We start from the raw sequence: 21,152 nt of genomic DNA on the forward strand, positions 1-21,152 counted from the left end.
AATCTAATAATATCTTCCCAGTACCTAAATAATTTGGGACATCTCCATAACATATGGATCAGGTTGGCATTAGTACCTTTACATCAAGGGCATTCCCCTGTATCTCGTCTACCCCATCTAAAAAGTTTCTGAGGGGTATAGTAGACTCTATGGAATAGCTGAGTAAGGCGCTGGGTAGCCGAGAGAGATGATCTAGGGATATTTACCAATATGGCTGACCATTCTTCATCTGAGAGTGGGCCCAGATCTTCCTCCCATCCTCGCCTACACAACAGCGTCCTATCTTTGGCCCAGGCCCTTATTAAAATATCATATACTCTAGATATAAACCCTTTTTTATAGTTAGATTTTGCTACTATATGTACCAGCGGGGTATTCATAAGGCTGAACGGACATATTCGGCGCTGAGCCTCTAAGGCATGTCGTAATTGCAAAAATGTTAAAAAAATGAGAATTGGGGATACGAACTCTTCCCTCAAAGTTTGAAATGTCTTCAGGTCATCACTTTCCATCAATTGTTTAACATATTGTAAACCTTTATCCATCCAGGTATCAAAGTCTGTCAGCTTGGCCAACTCTATCAATTCCAGATTGTACCAGATAGGTGTTTGGGAAGTACACCCCTCATATCCCATGACCTCCTTCATAACTTTCCATACCCTGGCCATCAAGGAAAATGTACAATATACCGACCGTGTGGAAATAATACCTGCTTCTAACTGTGCTATAATAGAGTATCTAGAGAATACCGAAAGTATAATTGCCTGAACCTACCATCACATTGACGTTTCTGGGGGACGTTATTACTCTCCCTCTGTGAATTAGCTTTTACTGCCAATAACCGCCCCGCACTCTCTCCCTCCTCAAAAAATCTTTGCGATGAGAGAAATCTTCTCGACTCAGTAGCCCCGATCTATATACAGATTGAGCCTCCCTCCACATTTTAAGACTGGAAAGACAGGCTGATTCATTGAAGGAGGTGAGAGCCAGGGAACGGAACCGAGCAGCCGTGACAGGGGTTGTAAATCAGCCTTCAGTAAAGCATACGATCGGAGGCTCAGCGAGAGCGCGATGTGCTTGCTCCTGCTACATCCGCCGTCAAACCACGCCCCGACGTCCCCTTTAACCAGTTGACATCCGCGGTGTTAAACCCCCTTCCCATCCAGGCCATTTTTCAGCATTCAGCGCTGCGGTACTTTGACATTTAGGGGGGGTCTGCGGGGGCAATAATCGGAAACTGAAAGCCAACTGAATGGGCCCCTAGATATCGAGTCCTCCTATATAAATTAATAAAGAATACCTAGTACCCCTTTTCTTTCATTCACTAAAAAAAGGTAAAATTTAAATACACCCATACTGTGATAAAGTACATGACAACCCACCTAAGATGATCCTGCTGGACTCTTGCTGCAGGCAGCTGAATGTAGACAAGCCAGTCAGGGAGCTGTCTGATGTCACTGACAACATATGAGGTTAATAATTTCACACAGGATCCCCGACTGCTTTGTTTAGATACATAAGCCAGCAAGAAATGGATCTGTCATTTAGCTGCAATTTTTTTTTTTTAATGTTACTTTTGCTGTAGTACATTATACAGGTGCGCTGCATCATGTGCAGGCTCAAGGCATCACCAACACGTAAGTAAAAGGAATTGTGTATTTTTAGTTTTGTCCTTGGCATTATTAAAAGACCCACTCCCTGCTGAAACTTGTCTTTGAAAAACATGTTTGCATTTGTACCCCAATGGCAGTGCCTATCTACCCATACCCTTCATTTTACAAAACACTTGCAAATTGGCCTTGAAAAAGGCTAGAAAAAAATTACAAGATTCAGCTTCCATAGACTTCAATAGGATTCACAGGCACTATGTTTGGGGTTTGCACATTTTTTCATGCTTTTACATGTTTGACAAATGGCCCACTAATGAAACCTAGCTACATTCGCTCATCACTAATGCTGACGAGCTAGAAATACATATGAACACCTTTACTCAACAAAGAATGTCCCAACTGAACAGACTGCATGGTAGTTGAGCAGTATTTTTACGTTTCAATGCACTTTACAGTATCGGAGTGGCCAGTAAGATAAGGTGGTATCCACGGTTACTGTGTAACGCATAAAGCCCAGCCAGGATACCATCCAAAAGCCAAGAAAACAATTCAATGATCTCTGTATCATCTGTTCATTCAAGGGGACTGCCACAAAAACTCTGCGGTACAGACAATATTGCCAGGTAATTCGTAATAACAGAGCCACCCACTGTTCTGCAGGACATTGAAGAGTAACATTGGAGGAAATGGCAATAAAGATAACTAATTGGTTAAATGTGAAAATAATTTAGTTCTATGTTTTGAATCTAAACTCCAGGGTCCTTTTATAAAAGAACAACTTACAGGCATTGGGCAATAATAGAAAAACATGATGCAATCAACTATTTACAGTGCATTTTAGTGATTTAATTAATCAAATTCATGGTGCAGTGCAGAAAGTTAGAAATTAAAACAAAATCACAAACAGCTTCTGCCTTTCATGTACTGTAATGTTCGGCTCCATTTACCAGGACCATAGGATTCATCTACATATATTAAGTCACGCATTTTTTGTGAGCAGATTGTGGCACATCCATGTCAATGGGTAAATGTTCAAAAACAATTTTTTTAAATTGCAATTCAAGCGTTTTTCACGAGTTTTCTATTGGGTCTTTGCGACAAAACGTGCTGAAATCTGCCCAAAGTAGCGCATGTACTATTTCATGCAACAGGTGCATTTCTGCTTGAGACAAAACACTGACATGTGCACGGGGGCCAGAGAAATGAATAGGATTCCTGGTGTTGAGCTGTTTGTCGCACTGATCACGAGCGACAAATAGCTTAGGTGTGAATGGGCCCTTAGAGGCTGCATGGCACAATCTGCTTCACTGGCTGATGGTGGAAAACAGTTAGCCTGATTCTAGCACTATGTTTTTGCCTTTCTTAAAGTGACCCTGTCACCAAATCAAACATATTTTTATATATACATATAATAGTGATTAATTGGTAATTGGTGCACCCTATTGCCCAATATAGCCGTCTGTTTGCCCAATCAGGAAGCAAGGAGGAGGGTCATTACTCGCCACCCGACTTAATGATTGCCCGGGAAGCCGGCTCCATGTTCCCCTATGGCACTGCTTGTCAGAGGAAAAATGGTACATTGCACTGTACATGTACCATCAGCTATAGAGGAATACAAATACCAGCAATACATTATACACTGTGTGTGTAATGTATTGCTGGGATTTGTTATATTCCTCTAAAGCTGGTGGTATTCTGCGTGCATTGCGCTGTATAAATATATATATATATATATATAATGTACTATTGCTGGGATTTGATTTGTTGTATTTCTCTATAGCTGGTGGTATATTTTGCATTGCACTGTATAATGATTATACAGCGCAATGCAGAATACCACCAGCTATAGAGGTAGAAGAATACATTATAATGTATTATTGCTGGGATTTGTTGTATTCCTCTAGAGCTGGTGGTATTCTGCATTGCGTTGCTGTATAATGTATTATTGCTGGGATTTGATGTATTCCTCTAGAGCTGGTGGTATTCTGCATTGTGCTGCTGTATAATGTATTATTGCTGGGATTTGTAGTCCTCTATAGCCGGTGCAATTCTGCACTGATTGCTGTATAATTTTACACTTTCCATTTCACTATATTGCATACCACACTTTTTTTTGTCCATTTCAGCTGCAAAAAAAAGTGTTATGAAAATTGGAAGAGGCAGAGGGTGCTGACAAGGTGACCATTGAAAAAAGTGTGCAAACCAAGTCCTCAAAGGCATGAGAGCATTTTACGCTAAATACTATAAAGAAGGTTGTCACCTGCAAAATTTGCAAACAGTAGCATGTGTGGAAGGGAAGGGAAGCACCACAGTGATCATCACAGTAAGTTAAACCAAATGATACACTGACTGGATTACACAGAAGTAGCATGCTAATCATATTATCTTTTTCATTTCAGAAAGAAATGGTGCACCATGGCAGAGTTTGTGCATCGAAGTGCCGTGTGCACTCCAAAATAAGCAGCAGTTATAACAGATTAGTTCTACAAATGATAGTCACCGACATGCGTCCAATTTCCATCGCTGAAGATCACAGATTTAAAAACCTGATCGGTGTACTAAATCCTGGATATAAGATTCCATCAATAACTAATTTCACCAAACTAGTGGAGAGGAAGGACCAGGAGGCAGTTCAAAAAGTAAAGGATGCCATCAGTGCAAATGAAAGCAGAATTGCATTGACTGTGGACATATGGACCGGTATAGCTTACCTTGGCATTACATGCCACTACAGAGCAGATGACTGGAAGATTATTTCTATTTGCCTCACTACCATGCCTCTGGAAGAGACGCAAACAGCCACAAACATTGGTTGAAAGGAGGTGGCTGCAAAACTTGAAATTCCAACTCAAAAAATAATTGCCATTGTGCATGACAAAAGTGCAAATATTGTGGCTGTTGCACACATTCTGAAAGACCAGCATGGGTGGACCAGTATCCGCTGCACTGGCCACATGTTGCAGCTGGTGATCGGTGCCGCATTAAAGAACTCTTTAATCGAATGAGCTGTTAGTGCTGCAAGAGGACTAGTAGAACATTTAAAAAAAAAAAAAAACTAGCTAGCAGCAAAAGTTGAAGAAGTAAAAGCAAATGAGCACACCTGAGCACAAGCTAATTCAAAATGTAAGCACAAGGTGGAAGAGTCATTGAACAAAGGTGGCCGGTAACAGCAACTTTGTCTCTAAGGGGCAAACGCTATCAGTTACTCTAAGTGGCAAACACTATCTGGACTTAAAAGCAGACCACTGGAGTAATCTCAATGAACTCTCAACTGATCTCTAGTGAAGGGGCTGTTGCGGTCCAATGAGGGTGTTTCTTTTGAGTCACATGAGCTGAAGAGCTTCCAAGGCACTGCAGCAGACCAGCTTCAAACCAGATGGAAGGGAATCCTTTCTGAACAGATCCCAAACACCGTAATTCTTGCCTCTGCCCTGGACACAAGATTCAGAAGACAAAGTTTTAACGCCAGAGCAAATTTTTGCTGTACATTCAAAAGTGCTGACAGAGGCGCTTGCAATAAGAAGGGAGATGGAAGAGCAGCAAAAAAACACTTCATGGGGGGCGTGGCCGTGATGTGAGACTGAACGGACGTGCTTAGCTGCAGCTCCTCTCATCCGTTCAGCCATCCTGATCTCCAGCGGTGTCATCGGTGGTTCCTTACTCACCTGCTCCTGGTAGAGACTCCGGTGAAGGTGGACGTCCTCTCCATGCGTACGAAACGCAGATCGGCAAGGTACAGGGCGAGCGGTGAGCCTCCGGGCCCTTCCCCTCTCACATGTGCGTGCGCCATCTTGGCTGCACAATCTCTCTCCCTCATTAGTGCCAGCACTCAAACGGCCGGGTGGGACGACATGGAGCAGGCCTCGGGACAGGCAAGACAGAGCGGCCCCTCTCCTCCTCATAGCCCTGAGCTCACGGGCGCCATAGATGCCATCCTGGCCACCATAGAGGCCAGTAAGACTACCCTGATTGCCAGGATGGTCACTCTGGCTACTGAGTGTGGCCTAATCCGGCAGGATGTGGATAAAATCCGGGGACGGGTGACAGAAGTGGAGACCCGGGTGGGGACCCTGGAAGACGTGTCGGGTGAACACTCACGATCCATTCGCAGCCTGCAACAGGCGGTGGCGCAGCTGACTGCAAGGTCAGAAGCTGCAGAAAATCGTTTGAGGCGCAATAACGTGAGGGTCGTGGGCCTACCTGAGGGGGCAGAATCCTACATCCTTTTGCGGAGGCCTTTTTTAAGGAGCTCCTGGATTTACAATCAGTATCTCAGGCCTATGTGGTGGAGCGTGCGCATCGTGTTCCCCTAGGCCAAAGGCCCCGGGCTCACACACCCTAGGCCCTTCCTGGTTCGTCTCCTTAATTTCAGGGATAGAGATTTGATCCTGACGACTGCTCGGAAGAGAGAGTCGGAACTCCACTTTAAGAATGCCACCATTATGCTGTTCCCTGACTTCTCGCCGGATTTACAGAGAAAACGTCGCTCCTTCATAGATGTCCGTCGCCAGCTTCGAGACAAGGGACTGAAATACGGTATGCTCTATCCTAGCAGACTGAGTACAGTTTGCAGGATCCACAAAATTCTTTGAGGACCCAGCTGCGGCTGCAGACTGGCTGGATACAGTGCCATGATATCAGATTGTCCTCATTTGTTTTGTCCCTACGCACCGCCGGGTGCTCCGGATCCCTTCTCTGTTACTACTTCTAAGGCCGCAAGGACCACCGGGACATATGGCTGAGGATGTACTTACTCCTGTAGGGAGCTATAGGAGCGGTACGGTAATGTATATTCACCGTTAATTGCTTTTTGCACTGTTCGGGACTGCCTTACTTCTGAGTATTGAGTGATACTCTCACTAGTTTTTTAAGTTTTGGGATCTAAAGCTGCCTCACTAGTTTTGTTGTTATGTGGGATAGCAGGGTGGTTGATGGGAAGTTACACTTTATACGCCATAGCCTCGATTGGGACTCTCCCTGGACCTGGATGCTTTCGGATGTGCAAGACATTCTCCATGACTCTCAGCGGTACTTGAATTTCCCACACTTCGATGGCAGCTGATTTACAGATAATTTCCTGGAATGTCAGAGGACTGAACTCTAGATTTAAAAGGGCCTTGGTCCTTCGGTTTCTTCAATCTCATAACCCCCAGGTTGTTTTTTTGCAGGAAACCCACCTTTTGGGAAGCAAGGTTTTAGCCTTGCAGAGGAGGTGGATAGGGAGAGCATTTCATGCCACCTACTCCTCTTATGCAAGAGGGGTGACTATATTACTGCACAAGAATTCTCCATGTGTGATTAACCATGTGATAACTGACCCTGAAGGTAGTACTGCTGGAACACCAGTCGCAGTCCTTTGCATTGGTAAAAGTATATATTCCACCCCCCTTCCAGGGCACGGTACTGTATGTCATTTTAGAGAAATTAGCCCCATACTCCCCTTCCCGGATACTGGTGACGGGGGACTTCAATAACATACTTGATTATTCTCTAGATGCGTCCAACCCCCACAGGACGGTCAATACCGTGTTGAGGGATTGGGCGGAGACAGCGGGCCTCACCGAGGTTTGGCGCTGGAAACATCCGGATGAGAGAGCATACTCCTACTTGTCGCATGTTTCCGGTTCTTCTTCTCCTCGGTTGGACTTGGCGTTCGCAAATGATGCACTACTGGCCCAGGTACTTGACTCCACATATCTGCCTGGGGGACTATCCGACCACTTAACACTTTCTGTCCGTCTCCTGGGTAACAAAGGAAGACAGCCGCACTTGTGGCGGCTGTCACAGGACTGGCTCTCTAACGATACGGTGGAAGCATCTCTGCGGCCTCACCTGTCTACCTTCTGGTCCATAAATCAAAATACAGCTACTGAAGCTGTTGTTTGGGATGCATTTAAGGCCACCACTAGAGGTGAATACATATCTGCGATTAAGCATGCTAAAATCGGTGGCTCGGTTCGACCTCTCTCAGCTTCAAGCTAGAGAGGTCGACTCCGCTGCTGCTCATGCGGTGGCTCCGTCACCGGATACGCTTAAGGAGTTGCTAGGGGTCTGCAGTGAGCTCTTACTACACCATGAATCTGCAACCCAGGGGATCCTCAATAGGCAGAGGGAGGCACTATACGAAAAGGGGGACAAAAATGTGAAATTACTGGCGATGGTGGCAGCAGAACAGAGGCCCCAGACCGTGATTCCCTGTATCCGAAGTTTAGATGGTTCATTGAAAACTGATCCGAGTGATATCCTCCACGAGTTTGTCACTTTCTACGAGACCCTATACAAACAGATACCCGAGTATGATGTTGCTCTCCTGGATACACTTTTAGGCTCGGTGGAGATGCCAATCATGAACTGGCAGATCTTACCCATGTTCTATGGAGTTGCCCGGTGATTCAGTACTATTGGCAGGGTGTGACGGACCTAGTGACAAAATTTCATTAATACTCCAATCCCACTTACAAGCAGAGTGTGTATTCTGGGCCTGGTAGATGATATAGTGCCTTCGGCAGCATTGCGCACTCTGCTGATCTACTTATTATTCTATGCAAGAAAACTCCTAGTCCTCAACTGGAGGAAGGCGGAATCTCCAACACTGGGCGCATGGAAGGCTTTGGTCAACACCTCACTGCCATTACACAAGCCGGCGTACGCCGGCAGGGGGTGCCCTCAGAAATTTGAGAAGGTATGGTCAGGGTGGCTTGCATCCAATACTACGCTAGGGGAGTGATCACCTGCCTTGGGCATAGCTGGCCGGAGGGGTGTTACCTGTGAAGGTCCCTCTGTTACTTCTTACATTCCACGGGAGTGAAAACCCTGAGGGGGCGGGAGACTAGTACGGAGTTCACCCAGAATCTGTTATCAGCATGGTTCCAGGAGCATGGGATGGAAGTTTGACTCAGTATTGTACATGGGCTCGTTAACTGTTTGCTAATTGTTATCCTGGGAAGTGAAGGGGGGTGGGGGCACACACTGATTGGTGCTATTGTTTATGGCGATTATGTAGGAATTGGCATATGTTATGCCGTAATGTATTGATAATGTGTTGTTGTCTAGGCACCATGTTGGTGTCATGTTGTACACTAAACTATGCAAAATGAATAAAAAGATTTTTTTTTAAAAACAACCACTTCATCTGCAAGAGTTGCTGAGCCCTCAAAATCTGCAGCATCACTCCTTGAGTCTGGGGGCAGCAGTGAAAAGGAGACTAAAGAGGGGCAAGGAGGATGAGGATATTCATGCTCAAATTAGAAATAAAGTCCAGACTTATTTTGCAGAGAGACCCCTTGCCAAGGAAGCATACCCTTTTAATTGGTGGAAGGCTAACCAAGAGAAATATCCTACTTTGGCAAAAGTTGCAAAATCCTACTTGTGAATCCCACACCATCAGAGCGCCTCGTCTCTGCTGCAGGCAACATTGTAAAAAGAGAGCCAGCTTTAGCCCCGAGCATGTGGACATGCTAACATTTTTACATTCCAATGCAAAGTTTCTGGAATAGTGACAGTCCACTATTTTTTTTTGTTCTGATTTTAAAAAATGTGTAAAAAGTTTTACTTTATTTTTTTTATTCAGGACTTGCAGTTTGTAATACTCAGTTTGTTAATGAAAGTGACAATAAACTCAGGAGTTAAATCTTACAAATGCATTCAAGTACCTTAACTATTAACAAAAATGTATCTTATTTGTGCATCACATGGCTTTACATCCTGAAATCATCTCTGATTTGGTGCTGACACTGTCCTTCCTTCTGGAGGGGGGCTACGTTTTGTTCCCCTGTGTGTTGTAAAGTAGTCACCTCTCCAAGCTTGCTCTACAATCTCAATACAAACTGGACTACACTAGTATTAGTACTAGTACTAGTAACTAGTATTCCATCACTGGAGCCCCTTTTTTTAAAATTATTATCTTTATCCAATTAATCGAAGTTAATAATTGGCTAACTAATTGATTATGAAAATAACGGTTAGCTGCAGCCCTATAAACATCCTAATTATTTCTGGAATTTTAGTGTACCACTTACATATATTTTTTTGTAATAATATTGTGCAGTCTAATGAAAATAATTATTTTTGCTATACGGCTCTATACGGCACAGGTGTTGTGGTAGGAACCATATTTTTGTGATATGTCTATATATTACAGTATACATACTGAATACAGTATGCTTACCCTCAACACAGTGTAACAGACTGAACATATCCCTTTTGCAAAGGCTGCAGCAGGCATGCATAGGCTGGAGAGTTGCTAAAACATATAGCCACCTGGCAGGTGATGTATGACACCTAAAACAAAAGTATTACTTTGGCTGGGGTGAACCTCTCTCGAACAATATCTAAGTTTTTTGCATAAATATTATATTAGGTTTTAAAACCCCAACAGAACTTTCAGTTTAAATCAGCTAAATACATTGCAGATACATAGGGGATTATTCACGAAGGAGCCGAAGAATCCAGCCGTAGCTTCGGTTGATCCTTCGGTTCTCTTCAGCTGCCGGAGCCCTTCGGTTCAGTCGAACCGAAGGGCTGCTGTACTGGCTATTCACTATAGCCCGCATAGCAGCCGTAGTTAGCCGAGCCGAAGGCATATGCTTTGGCTCAACTGAGCCGAAGTGACACCCGAAGCGGGACGAACGGCCTGCCGAAGGCCAGCCATAAGCCCCGAAAATGACAGCTGGGCAGAGCCAGCCGTGATCTTACGGCTGGCTCCACCCAGTTGTAATGACAGATTAGCGTCCCCCAAATGACTTGGGGACGCTGATCTGTCATTAAACAACAACTGGGCGCCCAGTTGTTAACAGCTCCGCCCAGTTGTTATTCATTGGCCGGGACCTGCTAGAAGACTCCAGCAGGTGCCAGCCAATAGGAAACAGTTGGGCGGAGCTAGCTGTCACTGCTAGCTCCGCCCAATTGATTTTTTTCTTTTCTAAAAAATATTTTTTTTTTATTTTACAATTTATTTACATTTTAAAAATATTTTTTCAACTTTTTTTTTTTTTTTAAACTGTTTTCATAGATTTTCTATTTTGCTCGGTACCACAGAGGCATTTGGCTATTCACTCACTGCCGTTCGACCCCTATGAAAATAGGGCCGAACAGTAGTGAGTGAGCGGCCGGATCTTCGGCTCTGCCGACCCAACATCTGTCCTTCAAAGTCCTTCTGCACTTCGGCTCAGCCAAACATGCAGAGCCGTGTAGAGTCTTTTCTACTCAGGCCGTGGCTGCCTTTTAAACAGGAACTGTAAGACTTTGCACACTTTTTGCTTTGAAGCAACTGCAATGTATTTAGCTGAGTTAAACTGTAATTTTAATTAGGCTTTAAACATGCAGTCTAGTTATATTTGGTGTAGCCATTTTGTAAGTATAAAAGTGCACAAATATTTTAAAGGAACACCCAAAGTGAAAATATATTAAAAAAAACAAAACATAAGTACTATTAAAGACTCACTCTGATATTGAATCCCAAAAGGTCACTAATAACACCAGATACTGCAGAAAGAATCACGACTCGGGTTATATTATATATTAAAGGGTTCATTGCAAGTCCATACAGCCTGAAGGGGGTGTCAATTTCCTGCAATGCAAACAGAAGTACTTGTCAATGTTGTTAGCAGATTCAAATATTCTGTAATTCTCTATAAAAAGCAGAATGGTGCATAGAAGCACTAAGTGTCAGGCAGCTGTTATGAAAGCTCATAATTTCAGACATGGATAGTAGAAATGCAGTAGTCACTGCAAAAGACATGGGGGCACTCTTTGCATCTGGAGGAAAAGTGGTTTAACCTTTGCTTTGCTGGAAATGATTCTTCACAGTTAGAGCTGTAAAAATATGGAACAGACTCTCCCAGGAGCTAGTTCTAGCTAGCTCAGTTCATTGTTTAAAAAAAAATCTGGATGTATTCCTAAATGCCCAGAATATTACTGGATATTTAGTTCTTATAGGTATATTAAGCATCAGAGATTGTTGATCCAGGAAATATCCAATTGTCTTATGGGATCAGGAAGGAATTTTTTTTGCCTTCCTCTGGATCAACAGTGGGTAATTGTGGGCATAGCGCTCTGTTTAGGCTCCCCCCCCCCCCCCCCCCCATATTTCTATAGGTTCAACACGATGGACATGTGTCTTTTTTCAACCTGACTAACTATGTAAAATATAAGTCGCCGTTTTGGCAAAATCTTGCATAGAGCATACTATGTTGGCAATATATTGGCAAAGGAAATTATAAACAAAGATCATTAATAAACAGAATTTACAATGTACATTTGCAAAACAAATATAAAGAAATAAAAAAAAATCCATGTATACAAATAACGAAAAGCACAATAATTGGCCAAAGAACTTTCCCTTAACAAAGCCTGGCACATTCATTGTTTCTATGGGAAAACTGTTAGGGGTTTAGTCCAGTGCGGCAATCTCACACTCATTAATGGGGTCATACTATATATAAAATAGATTATTTTTCTTATTATCTTTAAGGTCAGTTTTATTTTTGTTTGTTTTTTAAAGAAGTCTATAGGCAACAACTCTGATTAAAACAATTCAAAAATCAGCTAACAGTCATCCGCACTGAATTATTCGCTAACTGTAAATTTAAGAACTATCTCATGCTGTGCAAATACAAGGCAACCTTGCCTAAACATGTCTTAATAATCTCCTCCTATACATGGCAAATTAAATTCAAGGCTCTGATGCCCTTTTTGTGTTGATTTATATTGCAGCTTCTATAGTTACAGTGCTGGACGAATAAGTCCACTATCACCCCCTATTGGTAACAGAGTATATTTTATTACTAGAGTGCTTTAGATGCTTCATAAACAGATTTTTAAACAGAACAATACTGCATTCAATGCAAACATATATAAATAAAAAAATATATAAATATAATTAACTCTACCTGCACCAAAAGCTTTATGTAAAACTAGCACTAGTAAGGTATTGCTTGGATAAACACTACACAATATAATAAAGAAAAGGTCAGACACATTTTCCATGCTGAGCGGAGGCAAGCAAAGTGTTTGTTTTTTCACCCACAATCACCAATTCTCATTTTCTAACCTGCACTGGAAGAATGATAGCTGAATCTATAACACTGACTTGCTTTTGCTTCAATTTTATACAGCAACTTTTTAAATTTATTATATTGTTTGTTTACTATGGTCTCTATAGTCTTCCTCCTCTGCCTAGCTGTTATTACTATGGACTGGGATACATTTAATTATGGATCAAAATTGTATAACATTCACATCTTCTACTTTATTGGGCACTTTTTCAGCTGGCCTGCTTGGGAAAAAGACACATTTACTTCAACTGCAATTGAAAATATAATTACATCTTTAATAAATACAAAACCGCATTAACTGGCATTTTTTTAACACCTGCCTGTAATTAATCTTTGAGTGTACATTGAATTATCTTATAGTGACAAAGTACTAAAATTTACTGTAGTGTTACACTGAAAAATAAATTTTTAGATGTATACTTTTAACATTTAATGCAGGATGTATTTTGCCAATAATGTTACTTCCTAGTGGCCCTTAAGGTGAGCTCTGTGACTCATATTTTGTCTTGTCTTTTACAGAAAGCATAATTTTCTGTACAGACTACATAAAACATTCCTGAAAGCATTTTTAGGGAGCATAACTCTCTACAATCTGCTCTGAACATTAATCATAAATGTTCTGTCAATGCTTATGATTCATCCATGACACAAAACACGAAACCCTCTCCTGCTGTCCAAGGCTGGATTTCTGCATTCCAACATAGACTGTGGCCTAGGGCGGCAGCTCTGTGGTCCAACACTAGATTTCTGCGTTTCTAACATAGGCTGTGGCCTAGGGTGGCAGTTCTGCTATCCAAGACTGGTTTTCTCAGACATCCCAACCTACAAAAACTAATTTCAGGGAGGTGCCCTCTCCCCTATTCTCCCCCGGCGGATAGGGGAGTGGGTGGATGACAGATAGCAGGGGAGCTAGTGCTACCCCTGCCATCTGCTGTTTTTTTTTGTATTCTGACAGCGGCCACCGTCAGAATATTAAAAAAAAAACATAGCAGGGGAATGAATAGCCAAGCTGAACTTCAGGTCCACCTCTGATGGTTGACAGCAGCAGTGGGCGGGTGCAATAGCCAGCCTGCTATTGGCTATTGCAAATCGAAATGGCCAATAGCAGCCTAGCTATTCATTCCCCTGCTATCTGTTGTTGTTTTTTTTTCTATTCCTCCGGGGGCGGAAGACCACTGTCATAAAAAAAAAACAGATTGCAGGGAATCAGTAGATAGTAGGGGAGCTAATGCTTCTTTTGCTATCTGCTGTTTTTTTCTTTGTATTCTGATAGCAGCCACCGAGAAGTAATGTAGAACGGCCAGGGGAAAAGGTTTACTCTGCTAGATAGAGCAGAGTAAACCTTTCCGGGATAACATTTTCTAGGGATGCACAGATACTTTTCGAGTACCAGTGCAGATACTTGGCATTTTCATGAGAACTACCAGGGTTGCAGCAGTTGCAGCTGGGACCTGGCTCTGGTGATCCACCGCTGTCCTGAAATCATTAGTCTCTATTGTTTTAGAAAAACTGTCACATGACAATAAACAAAAATGTATCAGTACTTGTACTTGTAAGTACTCGGCAAGTACCAGTACTCGTACTCGCAAAACTGGTATCTGTGCATCCCTTTATTTATATTTATAAAAACAAAATCGTACATTAAAACAGAGATGTACAAATCCCAGGAGCTCCGTGTGCAGCTGCCTTCTAATTTTTCTGTAGTCTAGTCTTGGAGCTCAAAAGTATCGGTACATGTACTTGTACTCGCGGGCGTCAGGGAGCCGCCATCTTATCGTCCAGTAGAGTTGGGATGTCCGATTTATGCATTCCAACAAAAACTGTGGCCTAGGGCAATAGCTCTGTGGTCTAAGGCTAGATTTCTGCATCTCCAACATAGGCTGTGGCCCAAGGCGGCAGCTCTGCTATCCAAGTTGCATTTCTAACATAGGCTGTGGCCTAGGGCGGCAGCTCTGCTATCCAAGGCTGCATTTCTGCATATCCAGCATAGGCTCTGGCCTAGAATGGAAGTTCTGCTGTCCATGGCTAGATGTCTACCTTTCTAACTTAGACTGTTGCCTAGGGTGGCAGCTCTGCTGTCCAAGACTGCATTCCTGCATTTCAACATAAGCTTTTGCCTAGGATGACAGCTCTGCTATCCAAGACTGCATTCCAACATAGGCTGTGGCCTAGGGCGGCAGCTCTGCTATCCAAAGCTGCATTTCTGCATCTCCAACATAGGCTCTGGCCTATGGCTAGATTTCTGCATTTCCAACATAGGCTGTGGCCTAGGGAGGCAGCTCTGCTGTCTAAGGCTGGGTTTCTAATTCAAGCTGTGGCCTAGGGTGGCAGCTCTGCTATCCAAGGCTGGATTTCTGCATTTATAATTCAAGCTGTGGCCTAGGGCGACAGCACTTTCAGAGGCATCACAGAACCATTCACATAATCTATAGCTAATTTCAGTACAGGTAGCCCTTGTTTTTTTGAGCCGATTCCGTTTGCGCTGATTCAAAATAGCACTATTTTACGTGACCACCATTGAAACAACACTGCCACTTAGTGTATCCTTAAGGATACGCAGGAGAACGCTATACAGTACAAATGCAGATGGCTATAATACAACAGCACAGTACTGTGCAGAGTCTCTGGCGGCTAGATTGGGGCACAGGTGGAGGATTGCAGCTCAGCAAGGGGCTCAAAGAACTAGGAAGAAGAAAGAGGGACATTTGGAGGTATGGTGGTGCACACATGGAGGTATGGTGGTGCAGGGATACATATGGAGCTACAGAAGAGCACAGGGGTACACTTGGAGATATGGAGGAGCACAGGGTTAAACTTGGAGATATGGAGGAGCACAGGGTTAAACTTGGAGATATGGAGGAGCACAGAGGTACACTTGGAGATATGGAGGAGCACAGGGGTACACTTGGAGATATGAAGGAACAAAGAGCAACAGGGGTACCCTTGGAGCATTCATAACATTCATTTCAAAGCTTTAAATATAGCATATTATGTCATTTATGTCATTTTTGAGAAAGGCCCAGAACCTAACTCCTTCACTTCCCATTGACTTACCTTTATATACTGGGTTTCAATTTACATCGTTTTCTATTTGCAACTATTCCTTCTGGTACCTAACCCTGGTGTAAATTGAGGGTTACCTGTAATACATTCCTGTGTTTAATAAAAGGATTCAGACTACTGCCCTGGCTGCCAGTGCAATTTAGTTATTGTCTCTGTCCCTTCTCAATGTAAGCATTTGTGTGGGTGGAAAAGTGTACTGTGTGCTTCACCCACTCTGGGCTCTTACACCTAGGACTGTACTGCTAGCAGAAAAGGATGACCATTTTCTCTACTTCTCTAGCAATTGGTTCTAGGTGTACAGATACAGAGCGGGCAAACTGTCTCTTTCAGCCTTTACCCACAGATACTAAGGCTAGTCAGCTGAATAGGGTAGGTGTGGCAACACAGGACAGTTTGCGAAGGGTAGCCAGAAATATAAATCCGGCTCTGTAATTTTCTTGTGTGACTTCCAGTGGAAGTCCCACACATTCCAACAAATACTATTACTGAATCTGTTCAGAAAAGAGAAAGAAGAGAATACTGGAGGGGTTAATCTGGAGACTCCAGCAAGGAGATCTCACCATTGGACCAATGATGATTTATGAAAAGCTAGTGTCTGTTTCATCCTGCGTTTATCCTTTATTTCACGTTTGGACACTGAAACGTTTGTGCAAACCTAAGCATGTAACCATTTTCTTTACTGTGGTGACAATATAAGGAAACTTCTAAATATATGTTGTTTAACCTATCATTTTTGCTTTCATTTATTTACTTTAATGAGTTTAGAAGACAATTTCAGGACATTATTCACAATTGTAAGCTGTTCCTTTTTGTTTGGCTTCTTTTCCATTTTCAGATAAAGGTTGATCTGTAAATAGTAAATATTCACAAGTCAGGTATCCCACACAATGGTACAATGACATGCAAACAGAAAAGTGAATGGCAGTTCATTTAGATTAGTGATGGTGACAGTTACACCAGGGCTGCAACTAATGACTATTTTCATAATTGATTAGTTGGTTGATTATTTTTTTCGATTAATTGAATAAAAAAATTAAACAAATGCCATCCCTAATTTAAAATAAAATACAGTCTTACAATCAAAGTTTAGTTCAAAATAAAACTGCATGCACATTTTTTTGCAATTGCACTGCACAGCAGTACTGTACGTTCCTGTGCGGGCGATCACACTGTGAGTGGGAGGCGCGTTTGGGGTGCCATTGAAATGAATGGCACTGTGAGGCACCTCCCGCAGCAGAACTTGTCAGGCCGAAACTAAAAATGGCCCACCTTTTAGAATTTAAAAAAATAATAATTATATTGTAATAATATAGCGCTTGAATAGCTTCAGCCAGGGAATGACAGCTGACAGTGGCAAGATTCTGAAGATGGCAGCTGAATGTAAATATAGCAGGTAGTGGGCTGGTGCAATAGCCAGCCTGCTATTGGCCATTTCAAATTGCAATAGCAGGCTGGCTATTGCACCCGCACACTGCATGCTGTGCCCTCCTCCCAGAGTGGAGGAGAGAGCTAGGGGATCCAACCAACAAATCAATATTGAGAATAGTTGACAATCGATTATTATTATTATCGATTAGTTGGTTGCAGACCTGATTTACTCAGAGTGCAATACATAGGCAAGGCAAAACATAAACACATTGAGACATATTTATAAGGAGGCTAATCTGACATGCACCAGTGAATGTTTGGTGGATGTGTATGAAATCACAGTGATTGACTTACCATGAGTGAATGTTTAGTAAAAGCAATATTGACTGCTTTGGAAGTCTGCCCCATATATTGAATAGATACAATATATAACTCACTGCTATAGGAAAGTAACTGCACACCTACATGGTACTTACCTCTTTACATATAAAGTATGTAAGGTTGCATGGCATTATAGGAAATGCCTTCTTTGGTTTGGAAGCATCTCTTTGATAAACAAACAACTAAAGACTACCTATATGACAGTGTACAGCTTCTAAGGTAAACATTTCCATAAAAAAAAGGTTTAGAGTATTTTTTTTTAAAAAAGCAGAATTGATCTCTAAAGACCCTATGGAGGGGTAAGCTGTATCTTAAACAAAGTTGTTCTTAGGGGAAAATAATGGTTAGAAAGTTTGAAAAAAATCCAATTGGGGGGGTTGTCTGCAAAAAAAGGAAGTAGCAGAAAAAAAAAAAAAAAGTGGCAAAACAGCAATGTGCTGAATTACAGGTATTAATGAGTCTAAAATCAGGGGTGGGGGTTAGTACGAGGAATCAAGGGTGAAAAGCAGAAATTTAAGACTACCTTTTGTCATATGTAAATTCTTTACATGTATACAAAGGGATCATATGAACATATGTATAGTATATAAAAGTCTATAAGAGAATCCACATGGTTTCTTCAAAGACAGGTTTTACCTAACATCAATAATAAGGAACCAAGTTCAAATTTGAGTGTTAAAAAACTCCAATCACGTTATATTGTAAATTTAGATTTTGTAACATCATTTCATTATAACATCCTTGTACAGAAGCTGAGGGGTCAAGGACTAGAAGAAAATGTGCATAGATGGGTAAAGAAGGTTTTGAAATAAAAATACAATAGGTAATTGTAAATGGATTATATTTAAAATGGTAGCAGTGGTGTGCTACAAAGATCGGTTCTGAGCCGAAGTCTTCTCAGTCGCTTTATGAACAACCCGACAGATGGCAGAGAAAATAATGTTTCCTTTTTTACTTATGACATATTTAGGATTATGGAAACTATCTTAAAACCCAGCTCAAGCTTCCATTTTTATAACTGTAATGCAGTCAAGCTGCATGAACAATAATAGGTGGGTGTATTTTTTTAATTAACTAGTGTGCTGGAGCTAGGGTTAAAATGCACTGTACTTGTAGTATGCTGGAAATCTGCAAAGCTGCTCAACACAGAGCGCAGTGGTCCAGGTCTTCAGCAGTCCAAAATGTCGCCTGCCCAGTGCTCCAATCCACAGTGCTCATGCTCAGTGAGCAGAGCTGTTGTTTGCATGTTGGACACAGAAGCATACATTTCTTATTAGCTATCTAATCAGCTTGTTATTTTGTTTTGTGACATGCATCCCTTTAAACAGAGTTAAGCTCTGTTTACACTGCTCAAATTGCTTAAGTTTCAGTCAAGCTCTGCTGACTCAGCTAAAATTTGAGCAGTGTGTGGCCCTGACAAAAGTCAGTCTCTCAAATAACTTTCCACGATAGAGCCAAGTTGAAAAATCTTGGCCAAACAGCAACTGCAGCCAATAAGCTACAGTTACTGTTCGTGTATTCAATAGCCTGGCAGCTTAGATCCCCCATCGACACTGTTTAGAGTGGATTGGGGAATTGAGTGTTTTCTTCTTGTTCAATGATAAGCCTATGCCCAACTTTAGCATAAATCCCAAGACTGTATACTGGTATGGGAAGATTCTGATCCTGCGATTCACCATTATAACTTACCTGTTCAGTGTATAGTAGTGAGACATTGCTATACTTCTTGTTGGTCTCTGATCCCAGGGAAGTTAGACGTAGGAGAAAGATTAGCAGAGCTGCTTCCCAAATCAGGATCTCCCAGTTATAGAGATAATTCAGGAAGGTTTTATGTCCATTCAGAACCTATTTTGATGAGGCAAATAAATAAATTGTATTGTATGGAATATTAACTCCATGCTCCTCTATTGCCTACCAGGAAAGAAAAACTCCACCATAGACTCCCCTCCATTTGACAAAAGTCAGTCTCTCAAATAACTGCTGTTTCATAAAACTGACACAACAAATGATTGTCTTGTCCAGCAACTGTATCAAGATCAAATACATTTGCCTTCTTAACTTCTCAATAACCAATGAGACTCATTTACAAAAAAAAAAATGCATAACACTATTTGTATTTATACTGGCTACACACCATAACCAGAGCCAAATCATCCCCAAGGCAACCTAGGCAGGAACCTATGTCCAGGGGTCCCAGACACAGTCTTCATTAAAGGAGAATTATGGGGTTCACACCTGGGCGATCCTAATAGGCGCGCTTTATGCACGTTTTTAGCACGTTTTTTAGTCCAATGAAACGCGTTCGACGCTCGTTTTTTAACCTCCCTGGTGGTATGATTTTTTTTCCTTTTTTTTTTCTCCATCCTTTTTTCGTTTTTTTTTTTTAACTTTCAAAGTTCCCGCCGGTTCCGCCCCCCTGCGACGCGGACGCTCGCAAGGGACGGAACCCGGAATACTGCAGCGGCCGGAGGACACAGCGGGGATCGCAGACAAGGTAAGACCTATGCTGTATTTCCGAGTGTGGCTCGGGGTTACCGCTTTGTTAACCCCGAGCCACACTCGGGAATACCAATGGATAACCGCTGAAATCCGCCCCAAAGAAGCTCCTGTACTATTTATAACTGGGGACACATAGTACTATGTGTCGTCAGTTATTTACATGTTACATGTTACATCCAGGAAGCTTTTCTTTGTACAACGGCCGGCCGGTAGGCGGTTAACAGTGAATAGTAATAGCACTGACTTTTCCTGAAAGGTTTATTTCAATAATACAGTTCACTAATCTAACTTTATTATTATTCGGTCTCAAATAGGAAGTGCCTAACATGCCTCACAACACCCATTTACTGTAAGTCATCAAAATCTTATTGGTGGTTGTGATTGTAATACACATTATCCTCACATGAAATAAGTTTAAAAAAATAAGCCTAAAATAGCCACCACCCTTAGAGCTCGTTCACACAAGCGGTAGACTACTGCCCTTTTAAAAAGCCTTCCGTGGTGGTTGAGCAGCAGCTTGCAGGTATTCGGAAGGTTTTATACTGCTGCCTCCTAGGGGGAGGGGGATTCAAGGGGGATTTCACAAGGTACTACTGGACTACAAGCCAAGCGTTTGACACGCGGTTGTGGCATCACAGGTGGATGTGGCATGGTTACCTGCCAAACACAACATGCAGTATAATTTTTGTCACGCCACGAAGCAAAGCATCGTGGCCACGCCAATGAGTACAGCACTGTCCAGCTGCAATGCTAACTTTGGCAGTGGGCAGCCGGGGAGCGGTAAAAATGAAGATCAACTGCCTGCTTTTACTGCCCCTCAGGCAGACATGTGAACTCAGCCTTACAGTTCCAGAGTCCTACAAGTGTTCCTTCAAAAGGTAAATGCAACAGAAAACATTTTGTGCTCACTTGTGTAGACCTGGTATTTTTTCTAGTATTTCCAAAGCCTGCATTGATGTGACTTTCTGTATCATGGTCTAAAAAAACCAAAGAAAACCAAAGCACAGTAACCTGTAGAAACCACAACTCCCTTTACTGTTATCAAACTGGTAAATTATGATTTCAGAGCTGTGGTACTAATCAGTGACGTCGTGCGGTACGTCTGGCTCCGGGTGAGACATTCCCCAGCCTCGCCCCCAGCATTCCCCCCCTCCCCGTCGACCGAAGCCCCCCCCCC

At 42.4% G+C, this 21,152-nt stretch overlaps 1 protein-coding gene across 1 annotated transcript in view; it reads right to left on the reverse strand.

The window, feature by feature from the left end:
- The window catches only part of LOC108793588 (putative homeodomain transcription factor 1), a 103,335-nt gene that overhangs the window by 4,885 nt on the left and 77,298 nt on the right, over positions 1-21,152 (reverse strand). Inside the window, exons 9-11 of the mRNA XM_018564578.1 lie at positions 19,166-19,321; positions 16,479-16,574; positions 11,053-11,178 (exon numbers count right to left, since the gene is read on the reverse strand). Of these exons, the coding sequence (XP_018420080.1) occupies positions 11,053-11,178; positions 16,479-16,574; positions 19,166-19,321 (378 nt within the window). The remainder of the gene's footprint in view (positions 1-11,052; positions 11,179-16,478; positions 16,575-19,165; positions 19,322-21,152) is intronic.

This window comes from Nanorana parkeri, unplaced genomic scaffold (genome assembly GCF_000935625.1).
Source record: "Nanorana parkeri isolate BGI_ZX_2015 unplaced genomic scaffold, ASM93562v1 scaffold761, whole genome shotgun sequence".
Lineage (NCBI taxonomy): Eukaryota > Metazoa > Chordata > Amphibia > Anura > Dicroglossidae > Nanorana > Nanorana parkeri.